This window comes from Phragmites australis, chromosome 5 (genome assembly GCF_958298935.1).
Source record: "Phragmites australis chromosome 5, lpPhrAust1.1, whole genome shotgun sequence".
NCBI classification, from domain to species: Eukaryota; Viridiplantae; Streptophyta; class Magnoliopsida; order Poales; family Poaceae; genus Phragmites; species Phragmites australis.
The window spans coordinates 16,937,541-16,955,444 of record NC_084925.1 but is presented as its reverse complement, the minus strand read 5'-3'; the positions used below and the strand labels follow the sequence as shown (position 1 = coordinate 16,955,444).

At 43.1% G+C, this 17,904-nt stretch overlaps 1 protein-coding gene and 1 long non-coding RNA gene across 2 annotated transcripts; both read left to right on the top strand.

Annotated features, from left to right (window-relative positions):
- The first annotated feature begins 1,743 nt into the window (after positions 1–1,743).
- LOC133917483 (uncharacterized) lies at positions 1,744–2,508 on the top strand. Its single transcript, XR_009909680.1, has 2 exons — positions 1,744–1,858; positions 1,995–2,508. It is a non-coding gene; the product is annotated as an uncharacterized LOC133917483 (long non-coding RNA).
- A 1,146-nt stretch (positions 2,509–3,654) lies between these two features.
- LOC133917845 (uncharacterized) lies at positions 3,655–9,614 on the top strand. Its single transcript, XM_062361679.1, has 9 exons — positions 3,655–4,827; positions 4,867–5,017; positions 5,492–5,850; positions 5,905–5,910; positions 6,232–6,484; positions 6,908–7,561; positions 7,676–8,462; positions 8,616–8,964; positions 9,101–9,614. Exons 1-9 carry the CDS (start codon positions 3,655–3,657, stop codon positions 9,119–9,121), a joined length of 3,753 nt encoding a protein of 1,250 aa, XP_062217663.1. The 3' UTR covers positions 9,122–9,614.
- Positions 9,615–17,904: the final 8,290 nt, after the last annotated feature.

Here is a 17,904-nt window from a genome sequence, read left to right as displayed (position 1 = left end):
GAGGTTCGAATGTTCTTCCGCATTTTGAGCAGCTCTGATGGAATCTGATGCTGGCGTTGGATCCATATAAAAGTAGATGATGAGATCTTTCCAACAAGTGTTCATGGGCCACAATCACCTTCCAGAGCAGAGAATTATGAACAAATCAAAATGGTGATGCCTGGAGGTCCGAACATGCAGTCTGAACGTTTTGTCCGATCATCTTCTTGTTTACTCTTGTGTCCAGCTGGTTCGTCTCCCAAGTTTCTAAGCATAAGAAAATCATCACAAGGCTTTAGTAGTACCCCATTCGGAGAGGAACTTGTTTGGATAGCAAGGAACGACTTTACCTGATAATTGATTCGGCGTGCTTGAGCTCGAGTCATTGGTCCCTGCTATGCAATAGGCATGGTTGCATCAATGGAAGGGATGTCCTCATCATGGATGACCAACAACTCAAGGTAGAGGTTATATAATCAGCGTAGGTTCTACCCATATAAGCCTGACAACAACTCACTAAACATGCAAACGTACCTAAGCAATGACTTACCAATTTAGACTCCATTCAATTCAACTAAAAGGGTGCAATATGTTTAGATGGTTGCCTTGCTACTTTGGCGGTTGCCTGACACTACCCGCACAGCACTAAGAAAACTCAGGTTGGTCAATGCCATCTTCACTCGCTTGGACCGTCGGCGCAACATTCTCTAAATGAATCAACAATTCATTGCATCAATAAATGAACAATGGAAAAATGTGTAAATGATGCATGCTTGGATAAGCGTTGTGTTTTGAAAATATTTGCAAAAGATCGCCAAAAGATTAGGGTTCAAAGTTTAAAACCCCATACAAGGTAACCTAAGTACATAAAGTCTTAAATGGCTGCGGTCAGACCGATGCAGAAGTGACGGTCAGACCACCGATGTGTAGAAGGTTTTGGCCTCTGGCGGTTAGACCGACAATATGTCGATGGTCAGACCGCCGTTTAGCAGTCAAACCGACTCTAGTGGCGGTCAGACCGTCAAAACCTACTAGCAGCACCCTTGTAGGGTCGCGGGTGAGGACTCCAGTGAAACTTTCAGTGATGAAGAGCACCAAAGTACTACTCCACAAGACTAGGGGAACGTTTTACGTGGTTGTTCGGACAACATGCATAGTCTGAACACGTAAAACCCCTAAAATCAGATCTAGACTTAGCTTTCCTAGGGCTTTATAGTGAAAATTAAAACGGCGATCTGCTAGGGCTAGAAAACAATGGGAAAACTATAGGGGATGTTTACCTTGGCGTAGTAGAACTTTGTATGGATCGGAATCCTGCAGGGAAGCTTTGATCCACCTATTGGACTTTCGAAGGGTGAATGAGCTCGCGCAGTAGGAAATGGCGAGGAAACCCCTCCGATGGAGATGAAAAGGGGGAGGAACCTCGGGGAAGTCGTTCGGGGAGCTCGTGAGAGTTCCCACCATCGATCTTCGGTCGTCGAACGCATTGAGCCGATCTCACCTTCTCTCTCTAGGGTTTGGGGAGGGAGAGAGTGAGAGAGTGAAACGAGAGAGGGAGGGAGAGAGATCGGTAGACCACTTATGGGACGCCTTTGGTGCGCTCTCGCAGTCAAAATGTGAGGGGCATCAGTCAAACCACGGGATACCCATGTGGCAAGCGCACATGAATGCTTAATTATGTAATTAACATTTAGGGACGTGACAAATCCTCCCCCCTTAAAATGAATCTCGTCCCGAGATTTGGCAAACTCAAGGAGAAAGTGATGAGGTCATCCCTAGCATCGACAATAATATTATTAAGAATAAGGATGCAACTAATATTGTTGGTCCAGTTACACGAAAGCGGGCTAAACAATTAGAGAAGGAAATTCATTCCCAGGTGAATGCTAACCTTATTGTAATCAATGACAATATTTCAAATCATTCGATGCTTCCAAGTTGTTGTTTGAACATTCTTAGGAACGATGGCATATGCGCAAGAGCATGAGATGATGATGGTTTTTGTCCTCCAACAGTGTGGTGATCAGCTGGTTTGATGAGAGCATATTAAAGTACAGATCATAGAGGAATAATGATAGGTGAAAGCTATCCCTAAATATCAATTACTATTTCTATATACAATTATTATACCACACCCTACATGCTAATTGCAGGAAGTAGATGTTTGGACGTACTAGAGAGAATAAAGGGAAGAAGAACCATTGAGCATGGACCTTAATTACTTTGTGATGACATCAGCAACAAGACTAGCGGCCAGCCCTTTACTTCTCACGTCCACAAGCAAGCAAGGAAGCACAAGAGCCATCCAAAATAAGAGAAGTTAGAGGAAAACTATTCAGCTTCCATGTAATTATTTTATTGTGTGAACTGAACACAACCATTATCTCTATATGTATCCACGCACTAGAGGGGAGGGGGGACTTTTTGGCTGCCATTTTCAGAACACTCATCTTTGAGATAATATACGTGAGTCTTGAGAGGCTTACAAACTTGTTCTTTCGATTCCTGAGGGAGTTGTAGAACGCCGAACTGCAGTTCACCCAGTTCGTGCCTTCACGTCTATACGGTGTGATTGCGTGGTCTGGTTTTGTCGGTACGTGGAAGGGCGATTGTCTCGGTTGTTTGTCGCGTGTGCAAGATCTCGCGGTGCGCAGCCTCGTCGTCAGGTCACGCAACGATATTTATCAAGTTAGTGTGAGGATCCTTCGAGAAGATCGGGCCACAAAAGTCGCTCTCGTGTAATCTGTACACGTGCGCGCATCATCTGGTATCACAGCCTACGTTTGCTCGGTAGGATCGATCTTGTTTTTGGTAGGATAGATTTTTTTTTCAGTACCTACAGTCCACCAAAAAGCCATAAAAAATCATACCTATAGCCTTTTCTTTGCGGCTGATCTGTAGTTTGCATTTTCGAGTTTTGAATCCTTTGAGTCTTGTCTAGTTGCTGATTTTCCTTGGTACACACTCTTTGCTCAATTTTTTTTTTCCTCTCCTTCTCTTGTTTTTGATCTGAAGTTTAGCCTTCTTTTCTTTATATCTTCTCTCTGAAATACACACAAAAAAAATCCCCACCCATCCCTCCCTTGATTTCTTTCACCTTTGCATAACAAACTTCTCAAGACTTCATTTTGTTGTTCTGCGCCACTCTATCTTTTGAAGTTATGTGCTGTTTTTCCAAGTGGTATTGAGGAAAAAGGAGCAGCAATTCTGTTCAAAAAAAAAATTAGAGAGACAAAAAAAAAAAAGATCCTGAAAAAAAAAAAAGAGAAGCAATTCAGTAAAGAAAAATATAGAAGAAACAAATGAGCTTTGGCAAGAGTAAGAAGTTTGAGCTGCAGTTCTGTTGGTGAAAGTTGTGTCTTTCTATTCATTTTGTTCACCCTTCTGCATCCCTGTCCATTTCTTTTCTCTTCCTTCTTAATCAGCAACTTAGACTTGTGCTTTGTTGGATTATTATTCGATTTTGCATCCCTACATTCAGCTTGCAGTCCACTAAATTTCACCCCACCAAGACACACTCAAAGCATCAGCGAGCTGTACACCGTCGTCTCTGGGACAATCGTTCTTCCATTACTACTTGCTGCCACGGTTCTCACTTTCTCAGGGAGACAAAGAATTTGTTTGTAAGTGGTGAGGGAGTGTTCCACATATAATTTTTTTTTTTCCTACACTAACATGGGAGACCAAGGTGGGTCTGTTTCTGCTGCAGAGTTTCAGGAAATGCGCGAACAAATGCGCCAATTGACACAACAGCTACAAGCACTGCAAAATAATCTGCGCCATGCACCACATATGGAGGATGAAAATGATGACGGAGAACATGTAGAGGATGATGATCCTGCTGCTTTGGAGGCTGAGGCTGCACGTCTTCGGGCTGAGGCCGCACGTCGTGCCGCTGCAGGAGGCGGTGGCCGTGGACGTGGTGCTGGTGGTGGTCGTGGTGCTGGGTTCGGTCGTGCACGTCGTGTTCCTATTATTGGGGCTGCAGCTTTTGATGGTGATGCTGATTTTGGATATCAAGAGGACCATCACGCAGGCCACCATGGTCACCGTGGTGGTTACGATGATCGTGGAGGTGGTCACTTTGGTGCTTTTGGTGACCATCAATTTGGTGGTAATTATGGATATCGTGATAGGCGTCGCGGTGACCCAGACCGCCGCCGAGATGAAGATGGTTTGGGTAAAGTTAAAGTATCCATACCTGCATTTAACGGAAAAGAAAATCTTGATTCTTATTATGAGTGGGAGACAAAGGTGGAACAAATATTTGATTTGTATGAGTACCCTGCTGAGAAGAAGGCAAAGCTGGCAGCACTTGAATTCAAAGGTTATGCCATCACGTGGTGGAATCAAGTCCGTGTAGAATACCATCGTGTGGGACATGATCGTATCACTTGGGAAGACATGAAGAGGGAAATGAGACGTCGTTTTGTTCCTGCATATTATTCTCGTGACTTACATTTACGACTGAAACGTCTTGTGCAAGGTGATCGCAGCGTTGATGAGTATTTTCAAGAAATGGAAATGTGCCTCCTTCGCACAGGTATCACTGAGGATGAGGAATCCATGATGGCTCGTTTTTTGGTTGGCCTAAATAAGCCAATTGCTAACAAAGTGGACATGACCAGCTATACCAATCTCACGGAGTTGGTACATTTTGCAAAAAGGGCAGAACGCCAACTTGCTGAATCTTATAAGACTCGTGTTTTTCCAGCTGCTAACAATACTACCCCTTGGCGTCATCCACAACAGCAAGGTTCAGGTTCAAACACACCTTCCTCGCGAACACCTTTCACACCTCGTGCCGCTTCTACACCAACAAAACGGAATGAGGTAAAAGAAAAAAATGTTGGCTCCAATCAGATCTCCTCTACTGCTCCAGCTAAGAAGACAAGTAAAATTGAATGTTTTAAGTGTGGTGGTCATGGGCATAAGCAAGCAGAATGCCCCAATCGACGTGTTATTTTAGCACTTGCAGATGGTTCTTATGATTCACAAAGTGAGGAGGAGGATGGCAAACATGACACAGATCCACAGGATGGCAATTTGGAAACTTTTGAATACGAAGCAGAGGATGGTGAATGTGAATTGGGACTGAATTGTTTAGCACTAAAGCATGTTCATCTTATTAGTGAGAACGACATGACACAAACCATTGGTCCTAGCTCTATGGAGGAAATTACTTGTGCTGATTTTGATGATCTGCTTGCTGATTTTGATGATTTGGACACTCATATTTCTCCACGAGAAGATATCCACAGTGAGCCTGCTACTGATCCTTCCAAGAGTACTTTTATCACCTTATTGGCTGCTCCCTGTCACAATTTTAGTAGCCAACAGGGCACTACTCTAGATGCTGCACCATATCAAGTAGTCCCTGAAGTCATTTGTGCTCCAGAATCTGGCCCTGAACTGCCATTATTTCCATTGGCAGATGATAAGTCAAACGCCTCAGAGCCCAATTATCAATCGCTGCAACCTAAATATTTATCATCTAATTTTGGTTCACTACATCATTCTTTGGTGGTACGTCGTGTTCTTTCAACACAATTCGTTGCAGCTGAACAAGGGCAGCGCCATAACTTATTTCAATCACGGTGCAAAGTCAAAGGACAGGTTTGCCTGTTCATAATTGATGGTGGGAGCTGTAACAATATTGTTAGTGCCATGCTTGTTGAAAAGCTTGGTTTACAAACACGCCGGCACCCACATCCGTACCATATGCAATGGTTGAATAATTCTGGAACCGTGAAGGTATCCTCCATGGTCAGGTTATCATTCTCTATTGGTGACTATCATGATGAGGTGGATTGTGACATTGTCCCAATGCAAGCATGCCACTTACTTTTGGGTCGTCCATGGCAATTTGATGTCGATTCTGTGCACTTTGGTCGCTCAAACAAGTACTCGTTTATTCACAAAGAGAAGAAGGTGGCCCTTGTCCCATTAACTCCTGAAGATATACATGCTTCTGATGTTGCTCGCATGAAAAGAGAGGAGAGTGAGAAAAGAAAAATGAGTGAGCCACACAATAATAGTAAGGGAGAGAATCCTACACCATCCCATTCCATAAAGCCCACTGAAAATAAAAGAGGGCCACAACATACTGAGTGTTTATTGGTGAGCAAGAGTGATTTGCGAGAAGTGAGAAACACAAAAGCCCCATTTTTTGTGCTGCTGCACAAGGATGTTTTGGTTTCCACTAACAGCTCACCTTCCACATTGCCAAGTGTTGTTCTTGATTTATTGCAGGACTTTGAGGATGTGTTTCCGGATGAGGTACCAGCTGGCCTTCCTCCAATACGTGGAATTGAGCACCAAATTGATTTGGTACCTGGTGCTTCCCTTCCAAATCGCCCAGCATACCGTACAAACCCCGATGAAACAAAAGAAATTCAGCGACAGGTAAAAGAACTTTTGGACAAAGGGTACGTTCGAGAATCTCTATCTCCTTGTGCTGTTCCAGTACTTTTGGTCCCTAAGAAAGATGGTTCTTGGCGCATGTGTGTTGACTGTCGGGCTATCAATGCTATAACTATTAGATATCGTCACCCTATTCCTCGACTTGATGATATGTTAGATGAATTATGTGGCTCAGTTATTTTCACCAAAATTGATCTACGTAGCGGCTACCATCAAATTCGCATGAAAATTGGTGATGAATGGAAGACAGCTTTTAAGACAAAATTTGGTTTATATGAATGGCTTGTGATGCCCTTTGGGTTAACAAATGCTCCTTCTACTTTTATGCGTTTAATGAATCATGTTTTGAGGGCGTTTATTGGCAAGTTTGTAGTTGTATATTTTGATGATATCTTGATCTATAGCAAATCTTTTGATGAGCATATCAATCATATCCGCCAAGTACTTGCTGTTTTGAGAGCTGAAAGGTTGTACGGGAATATTGATAAGTGCACTTTTTGCACAGATCGTGTTGTTTTTCTTGGTTTTGTTGTGACTGCGCAGGGCATCCAAGTTGATGAAGAGAAGATCAAAGCGATAAAGGACTGGCCTACACCCAAAAATGTGAGCCAAGTTCGAAGTTTCCATGGGCTTGCAGGTTTTTATCGCAGATTTGTCAAAGATTTTAGCACAATAGCTGCACCATTGAACAATTTGACAAAGAAGGACGTTCCATTCAAGTGGGGAGCTGAACAGGACCGAGCCTTCGTAGAGCTCAAAAGAAAACTTTGTGAAGCACCACTGCTACAACTACCAAATTTTGGTAAGACATTTGAAGTTGAGTGTGATGCAAGTGGTATTGGCATTGGGGGTGTGCTAATTCAAGAGGGTAAACCCATTGCTTACTTTTCTGAAAAATTAAATGGTCCACATCTGAACTACTCTGTCTATGACAAAGAGCTTTATGCCTTAGTTCGAGTTTTAGAAACATGGCAGCATTACTTATTTCCTAAGGAGTTTGTCATACACTCTGATCATGAAGCTTTAAAATATCTCAAAAGTCAAGGTAAGCTGAACCGCAGGCATGCAAAATGGATTGAGTTCATTGAAACATTTCCATATGTTGTAAAGCATAAGAAAGGTAAAGATAATATTGTTGCAGATGCTTTGTCGAGAAGATGTGCATTGGTTACTCAACTTGATGCAAAGGTTCTTGGTTTGGAATCAATTAAAACACTTTATTCTACTGACTCAGATTTTAAAGAAGCTTTCTCTAAGTGTGTAGCTGGAAAAGGTTGGGAAAAATTCTATGTGCACGATGGATTGTTATTTCGAACTAACAAGCTATGCATCCCAGCTTGCTCTGTTCGACATGTTCTTTTGCAGGAGGCACATGCTGGTGGCTTGGCTGGCCATTTTGGTGTGAAGAAGACCCTAGACATGCTTGCTGACCACTTCTTTTGGCCACATATGAGACGTGATGTCCAGCGACATGTTGAGCGTTGCATAACATGCTTGAAAGCTAAGTCCCGCCTTAATCCACATGGTTTATACATTCCATTACCAATTCCAAAAGTACCTTGGGACGATATATCCATGGATTTTATTTTGGGGTTACCACGGTCTCAGAGGGGGAGCGATTCCATTTTTGTTGTTGTTGATCGTTTCTCTAAGATGGCACATTTTATTCCATGTCATAAGAACGATGATGCTTCACATGTTGCTGATTTATTTTTCAGAGAAATAGTTCGTTTACATGGAGTGCCCAAGACTATTGTTTCAGATCGGGATGCCAAATTTCTTAGCTACTTTTGGAAGACATTGTGGGGTAAACTTGGCACCAAATTGTTATTTTCTACCACTTGTCACCCGCAAACAGATGGCCAAACTGAGGTTGTCAACCGTACTCTATCAACAATGTTGCGGGCTGTGCTAAAAAAGAATTTGAAGATGTGGGAACAATGTCTTCCACATGTCGAGTTTGCTTATAACAGGGCAGTACATTCAACAACAAATTTTTGTCCTTTTGAAATTGTTTATGGTTTTAAGCCACATACACCCATGGATCTTTTGCCCTTACCATTGCAGGAACAAGTTAATTTAGACGCTATCACGAGAACAGAATTGATTAAAAGATTACATGAGGACACACGGAGGAATATTGAGAAGAAATCTACTCAGTATGCCAAGCAAGCAAATAAGGGTAAGAAAAAAGTTCTTTTCCAACCAGGTGATCTAGTGTGGCTACATTTGCGCAAGGATCGTTTTCCTCAGCAGCGCAAGAGTAAGTTATCACCTCGAGGAGATGGTCCATTCAAGGTTCTTGCAAAGATAAATGATAATGCTTACAAACTAGAGCTCCCTTCTGAATATTCCAATGTGAGTGCAACATTCAATGTCAAAGACTTGCTTCCATTTGTCGGTGAGTCTGAGTCGAGGACGACTCCTTCTCAAGAGGGGGAGGCTGATGAGGTCATCCCTAGCATCGACAATAATATTATTAAGAATAAGGATGCAACTAATATTGTTGGTCCAGTTACACGAAAGCGGGCTAAACAATTAGAGAAGGAAATTCATTCCCAGGTGAATGCTAACCTTATTGTAATCAATGACAATATTTCAAATCATTCGATGCTTCCAAGTTGTTGTTTGAACATTCTTAGGAACGATGGCATATGCGCAAGAGCATGAGATGATGATGGTTTTTGTCCTCCAACAGTGTGGTGATCAGCTGGTTTGATGAGAGCATATTAAAGTACAGATCATAGAGGAATAATGATAGGTGAAAGCTATCCCTAAATATCAATTACTATTTCTATATACAATTATTATACCACACCCTACATGCTAATTGCAGGAAGTAGATGTTTGGACGTACTAGAGAGAATAAAGGGAAGAAGAACCATTGAGCATGGACCTTAATTACTTTGTGATGACATCAGCAACAAGACTAGCGGCCAGCCCTTTACTTCTCACGTCCACAAGCAAGCAAGGAAGCACAAGAGCCATCCAAAATAAGAGAAGTTAGAGGAAAACTATTCAGCTTCCATGTAATTATTTTATTGTGTGAACTGAACACAACCATTATCTCTATATGTATCCACGCACTAGAGGGGAGGGGGGACTTTTTGGCTGCCATTTTCAGAACACTCATCTTTGAGATAATATACGTGAGTCTTGAGAGGCTTACAAACTTGTTCTTTCGATTCCTGAGGGAGTTGTAGAACGCCGAACTGCAGTTCACCCAGTTCGTGCCTTCACGTCTATACGGTGTGATTGCGTGGTCTGGTTTTGTCGGTACGTGGAAGGGCGATTGTCTCGGTTGTTCGTCGCGTGTGCAAGATCTCGCGGTGCGCAGCCTCGTCGTCAGGTCACGCAACAATATTTATCAAGTTAGTGTGAGGATCCTTCGAGAAGATCGGGCCACAAAAGTCGCTCTCGTGTAATCTGTACACGTGCGCGCATCAGAAAGTGATGGTGGTGGACCAGGAAAGATTTCACCATAAATGGAAATGAACTTCGTCAAAATCGATCAACGTAATGGGAAGACAGTATTGGACCTTCACATGAGCTAGTGATCAGACCTTAGCTAGGCTCGATGAGACTGCGGCTCGATTAGACCATGAAAAAGGTGGTTACGCCTCTGGCGATCAGACCAGTAGACCAACAGTAGTCAGACTCGAAAGGTTTCTGATGAGGACATCTCCACTATTGTTACGCCCACTACACCAACATCTGCTACCACTTCTCCAACAATACAAGGACCACTCACTAGAGCTCGTGCTCATCAATTTAATCATCAGGTGAATGCGTTAATAGGGATGCATACGAATGTTTCAAAGAATGGGATACTATTTAATTCTTGTGATGATTTCCTTGTCCTTAGGAACCAGGGAGAGGAACCGAACATGCCCAAGTGCAGAAGTGGAGTCACCAAGCGTAAAACAAGTCCTATCCACGAGTTCGATTCGGATTCGGTTGTATGACAGCATCAATTTAGTTCGGTCATACCGACTTCATCCGGACTCCGTTTGGGACGTTCTAGGACTTCATGGAAAGCTTATCAAGTCTACTTTCCAACGGATCCGGCCTCATCTCTAAATTCAGCCCGAGTTGATCTCTATGATCAATTTAAAACCGAGTCTGTTTCTGCAAACAGGTGTTGCGCCACCTTATTTAGGTCCGATGGGCCTTGTATCAAGTAGAGCCTTTGAGGGGCGCGTCCTAGGGTAGGATTACGATTCCAACACCTCCTGGTCATCCTCTACCCTTATATACCCAGGAACCGCCGCAGAAGAGACGGGTTTTGTTAGATTGGTTTAGCTACGTGCAAACTTTGAGTCTTCGAGTTGTGCTGGACAGCCACCTTGTCAAGATCATCAATAGAACCCCACTTTGTTCGTTTTTTTTCAATATCATTGCAATTTCAGATTGCTTTTACTTGAGTTCTTGCTTGTTCTTCGGTTACTCGTAGGAATTGAACCTCGTGTTCAGGTTGATCGTGCTCACGGCAAGGTCAACAACCCTCTGGAGTTGGTTTAGCGATTGCTAAGGCGCATCGTCATCGTACGGTGTAGTCGGATCATCAAAGTCACTTCCACCAAATCGAAAGAATCTCTCTCATCGAAAGATTGGGACCAATCCCCTTATCAAGTGGTATCAGATTTCTAGGTTGATCGGTGAGATGTTTCCTGTTTTTATTACTAGTTGATTGTTTCATCCCTAGAGTCCAGAAAAAGCCAAAAAAAAAAAGGTTAGATCATAACATCCTAATCATTGTTTTAGCCATTAGCAATTTTATCATCTAGTTTTTGCATGGTTGAATTTGTGCTGCATCCATCTAGAAGTTGCTGGTCTTGTTCCTTTTGCATCACTTAAGCTGTTGCCTTTTGTTCCACTCTGTTTCGTTGTTTCGTTCGTGTTTTGATATCGGAATCTAGTGTTTCTTGATCCGTTGGAAAGCTTGTGTCATCTTCTATCTAGTTGTATCCTCCAATAGCAGAAAATACCAAAAATAGTGCCACGAAAATTTTCATCCTCTTATTAGCTACTGTTTTGCGCACCCTGAATTGTATAGCAATCATCTTGTTGTTTGGTGCGAGTGGCTAGTTTTTGCTGGTTGTGCAACAAAACATCACTTATATCTACTAAGTTGCACGTTTTCTTTGTGAACCCATCTGTTCTTTGCGACAACTTTGATCCTATTTGAGACTAGCTTGTTGAATTTGCTCGAGGGACTGCTCATTGGTAGGTTGTGCGCCACAAGTTTTTTGTTGATCAAGTCGTGATCATCATCACGTGTTCAGGATCACTGCTGTTTTGCAAGTTTGTGTTGGCCAAAAAAAAAAAGAAACCAAAAAAAAAGAAAGAAAGAAAAAAAAATAACTGAAAAAAATATATATAGAAAAAAAAGGAGGCCAAAAGTTTTTCTATATCAAGTATTTTTTGTTTGGGGCTGCAGTTCATCAAGTCTGTGAGCAATCTTGTGCCCTCTTATTTCGAATTTGAGCAATAGCTAGTTTCTCTCCTTGAACTGTTGCAATACGAGCTTCAAGGACACTCTCAATTTTTTTTATATATAGCTCATCCTTTGATTGCAATAGTCCCATTATCTTTGTGTGTGTGTTGCTGTCGGTTCTTGCGTTCCACTTCATCAAAGATTCAAATTGGCCGCTCGCAATATGAGAGATCCGATTGCAATTCTTGATTTGCAACTTCAATGACTTCGATTGGAACTCGAAGGCATTTCTTAAGTTACAGGACGTGAAACACATTGTGAATAGCGGAGAGGGACGGAGGTAGGTCCAATTGATAGGCCACCTCTCCACGCAGAACAATGATTTGGAATGGCCCTGCATAACGAGGCGCTAACTTCTCTCGGACTTACAAACATCGAACCCCTTTGAGAGGTGATACCTTGAGATATACAAAGTCCAAGATATCAAACACAAGTTCTCATCAATGGTGGTCCGCATAACTCTTCTGCTCGGACTGAGCTGTGAGGCACTTGCGGAAGCCAGAACATGCTCTTCTTCCTCTTTGACCAAATCTGGGCCTAGAAAAGCCTTTTCGCCGGATTTGAACCAATTCAACAACATTCGACATCTTCGGCCATAGAGAACTTCAAATGGCAACATCTCAATACTCGACTGGTAACTATTGTTGTAGGAAAAGCAAAGCAATTTTCCACTTCTTCCCATATGTAAGAGCACAAGCTCACAACATGTCTTCCAGAATCTGATTCACCCTCTCAGTTTGACCATCGGTTCGAGGATGGTAGGCGGTGCTATGGAAGAGCTCAGTTCCCACGGTTTCATGAAGGCTCCTGCAGAAATGAGAAATGAACTGGGTGCCTTGATCAGAGATGGTCTTCTTTGGAATCCCATGAAGGCAAGCAATCTGAGTGAGGTACAACTCGGCATAGTCCTTGGCACTGTATTGAGTCTCCACAAGGAGGAAATGTGCTGACTTTGTGTCGGTTCACGATGACCCAAATCGAGTCATAACCATGAGAGGTCTTCGGCAACCCGGTAATGAAATCCATACCAATCTCCTCCCACTTCCAGGAGGGAATGGGCAACGTCTGGAGTGTACCAGCCGACTCGAGGTGCTCGGCCTTCACTCTTCGGCAGACATCACACTCTATAACATATCGAGTGATTTCTCGCTTCATGTGAGTCCACCAAAATCTGGGCTTGAGCTCATGGTACATCTTGGTGCTTCCTGCATGAATAGACAATAAAGAATCATGAGCTTCATTCAGAATCTTCTTTCTCAATGCCTCAACCCTCAAAATCACTTGCCTTTTCTCAAACCATAAGATAACTCGATTCAAAATAATAGGTAGTCTTGCCTTCCTTCATTTTCTCTCGGATTCAGGCTATACCCGTGTCATCCCTTTGAGCTTCTTTGATTTGATCTAGGAGGGTGAATTTGATTTCCAGGTTTGCAAGAAATCTCTTTGTGACCATTTCGAGACCAACCCTTTGGAATTCATCATAAAATGTGGCATTTCCAGGCTTGACCATAAGAAAATTGCATCGAGCCTTTTGACTTAGTGCATTGGCCACCATATTCGCCTTGCTAGGATGATAATACACTTCTAGCTCATAATCTTTGATTAACTCGAGCCATCTTCTCTGTCTCATGTTTAGATCAGCTTGAGTGAAGATGTATTTGAGACTTTTGTGGTCCATATAGATACGGCACAAATCTTTTAGCCGATAGTGGTGTCAAATCTTTAGAGCATGAATAACTTCCGCATGCTCTAAGTCATCATGGGTTGGGTAGTTCTCCTCATGGCGTTTCAACTTGCCGGAGGCATAAGCAACAAAACGGCCTTCTTGCATGAGGACACATCTGAAGTCTATGCAGGAAGCGTTGCAATAGATGTCAAAACCCTTGTCCACTTTGGGTTGAGTAAGAACGGGAGGCCTGCTGTGCTAAAAGCGAGAAAAACTCCATCCCTTTCCTTTTAGGCACCCATGTTGCAGCTTCTTCAAAGTTTGGAAAACTGACTCACATTCACTTGATCACTTGAATACACTTCCTTCAATAGCTCAGTCATTGGCTTGGCAATCTTGGAGAAGTTCTCGACGAACTGGTGGTAATAACCCGTAAGTTCGAGAAAACTTCAGATATCAGTGACTTCTTGTACTTTGCTCGGATCAACAACAACACCGTTCTCAGATAATACATGACCTAGAAAAGTGACTTCTTTGAGCCAGAACTCGCACTTGCTGAACTTGACATAGAGTTGGTGATCTGGAAGTTGGCCAAGAACAACACGAAGATACTCAGAATGTTGTTCTTCAGTCCTGGAGTATATGAGAATGTCGTCGATGAAAACCATGACAAACTTGTTGAGTTCCTGTATGAAAACTATGTTCATCAAATACATGAAGAACGTCAGTGAATTAGTCAATTCGAAGGATATGACAGTGAACTCATAGAGCCCATAACCGGTAGAGAAACTCATCTTTGGAATATCCTCCGGTCGGATCTTGATTTGGTGATATCCCAATCTCAAATCAATTTTAGAGAAAACTCGGGCACTGGTCAATTGATCAAATAGAATATCAATCCATGGAATTAGATACTTGTTGATTCGCGTTTGCCCGATATTCCGAAGGTAATATGATAAGTCGATTGGTGGAGTGTCGACATTGATAATCTAAAGGCTCTGATTAAGACAGATTAAGAACCCTTACAACCACTACACCATTACTCTGTGGTTATCAACCGTACCAAGACGAGTTGATCTCGCCAAGAAGGCTTTTCCTGCAAGAAAATTAAGAGCACAAGCAAATAATAGGTAGATGTGATCTGAATATTGCTAATTACCAATGAAGTGCTCGAGTTGGGGTTTCACAAACAGAACAAGCGGTGAAACTGTATATAACAAAAACATGCTCATGACTATGAGTGTGACAATTCCAATTGTTCTTGCACCCTATAGAGGGTACAACTTTACCCACATGACCCGGGCCCATCCTCTTGGACCCCGAGATAACCTTTCTCATACCCGGAACTAACCATTTGCACCTGGCCCTATAGCACCGGGGTTACCGCGAGCGTGTTTCGGACACCTCTGGCTCCCCGCCACCTTGCTTCTCCTTTATTTTTCTTACGCGTCATAGGGCCGCAAGGCAAGCGTCGGCACAGTGTATGGTACTCAGCTCATTTGTTCATTATCCGAATATGTGGTTGTACGGAAAGTGCTAAAGCCAACGGCATCGACGGATGGTGCTTAAACTATGCAAGTAGTCTATGGTATCCGGGTTCCACTCCCGACCTACCCCTAGCACCGCCCACATTTCGCCTCATTCTCACATCTCATAGATCCCACATCAATATCATTGTATTGTGAACAATAGGTAAGCTCTAAGCTCGCAAACAATGGTTGAACCATCGCTTGACTTCTACCGAGGACCTTTGCATTGCTAAGCATTTTGAACAACTCTTAAGTTAGACATCAATATTGTTATCAAGGATACAAGGATATGGATGATCAACAACTCAAGGTAGAGGCAATGCAATCAACATAGGTCCTACCCATATAAGCTTGATAGCGACTCGCTAAACATGCAAACGTACCTAAGTAATGACTTATCAATTTAGACTCCATTCAATTCAACCAAAAGCGCACAATATGCTTAGATGCTTGCCTTGCTACTCTGGTGGTTGCCTAATAGTGCCCCCATAGCACTCATAAAACTCAGATTGCTCGACGTTGCCTTCACTTGCTTGGGCCGTAGGTGCAACGTTCTCTAAACAAATCAAGAATGTATTGCATAAACAAATGAACGTTGAAAAAATGTGTAAATGATGTGTGCTTGGATAATAAAAGAGCATCGTATTTTGAAAACATTTACAAAAGATCACCAAAAGATTAAGGTTTCAAAGTTTGAAACCTTGGACAAAGTAACCTAAGTACATATAGCCTTAAATGGCTGGCGGTTAGACCGACGCGGATGTGGCAGTCAGACCAATACGGAAGTGGCAGTCAGACCGATAGTGTGCAGAAGATTTTGGCCTCTGGTGGTCAGACCAACGGTATGTCAACGGTCAGACCACCGTCTAGTAGTCAAACCGACCCTAGTGGCGGTCATATAGCCAGAACCTACCAACAGCACCCTTGCGGTGTCACCGGTGAGGACTCCAATGAATCCTTTGGCGACGAAGGGCACCAAAGTACTCCACAAGACTAAGGGAATGTTTTACATGGTTGTTTGGACAACATGCACAGTCCGAACACGTTAAACCCACAAAATGAGATTTGGACTTAGCTTTCCTAGGTCTTTTCGACAAAAATCAAAATGGCCATCGCCTAGGGCTACAAAACGACGGGAAAATGGTAGGGGGATGTTTACCTCAGCCTAGATGAACCTTGTATTTGATTGAAATCCTCCGGGGAAGCTTCGATCAACTGATTGACTCCCGGAGGGTGAATGAGCTTGCGAAGGAAGAAATGGTGAGGAAACCCCTCTAGTGGGGATGAAAGGGGGAGGCAGCTCAGAGGAGTCCTTCGAGGAGCTCATGAGAGTTCCCACCGTCGATCTCTGATCATCGAACACATCGAGCGGATCTCTCCTTCTCTCTCTAGGGTTTGGGGAGGCAGTGAGTGAGAGAGTGAAATGAGAGAGGGAGGGAGAGAGAGATTGGTCGACCACTTAAGGGGCGCTTCTGCTGTGCTCTGGTGGTCAGACCACGAGGGGTGTCGGTCTGGCCGTAGGATACCCATGTGGCAAGCCCATGTGGCTGCTCCCTGGCGGTCAGACCGTGGCGAGACCCGATCAGACCGTGAGAAGGATTCTTTTGCTCAAATTTCCTAACTTTTCCCTCTTTTCATTCTTCTTTCTTTTCTCCTTCTCTCCAAAGTATAGCTATAGGCCAACTTCAAGTATTTTGAACATGTTTAAAACTCAAATTATCAAACAAGCATGCATAAATGTAACGCTATGATGATTATGAATACTCAATTACGTAATTAATGTTTAGGTATGTGACACTCTACTTTCAAAAGCCACAATTGAGCTGAGTAATACTATTTCCTTGAAGATAGAGATTTTGGTGATGGTATCTCGTTAACTAGGGACACACGACCTGGTCAAAGATTATTAAGTCACTATCATTGGGCCCTAGCAATGATTTGTTGCTAGCTGACATTGGGGCCTTGTCAGCTGAAGATGGCCTTAACTACCCAATCATCGACTTCGGGGATGCGCTTGGTGAGTAGACTTTCACGGTGGTCCTTGACACCTTGCCCCATTTATGTAAACTTAGTTGATTTAAATCTTTTGCAGCGCCCAGTGTTGAGGCCGTGGAAGCAGGCGCCGAGGCCTTGTTTGGCCCCTATTTTCTGGTCGAACATGATGAAATGGTTGAGAGTGCCAAGTTTCCATGGCTGAATCACATGATAGACCTTCGCGGTATCAAGAATGGGGCCTGACACCCACCTTTGTAGGCTGCAAAGCGAAAGGGATTGGAGGTTCTCAAGATTTCTATTGATGAGCCTTCTTCTTCCGCCCTGAAGGCTAAGCGTGGCAGATCTAGTCTTTTGCCAGCCCCTGCCTCGATGGAGCAAAAATGCGCTGAGGCCACCATTAGTCATGGGGAAAACCCTTATGTGGAAGCCTCCATAAGCCTCGGTCTTTGAAGAAGATGCCATTCAAGAGGAGTCCAACGCTGTCCTAACAGGAGGAAGCCAAGGTTGTGAGGATGTGGTTACGACGGCCACGCTCTTGGCACCTATAGTTTTAGGGTTAAGAGAACCTACTATGATACCAACTGTAGGGATCTGTGACGTCCTAAGAGGGGGTGTGTTGAATTATGACACTAAAATTAATTGGCTACAAAAACTTCACAAGATAAACCTACATCAATTTATATTTAAATGTGCTCTACATTCATGTAGTGTGTCTACTCTACCGTTCAAAAAGGTTTGCAACCTATAGCCAATCCTAAAACTACTCTAGGAAGGTAAACATGCAAAGGTAGATTGCAAGTATCCAAATGCAGAAA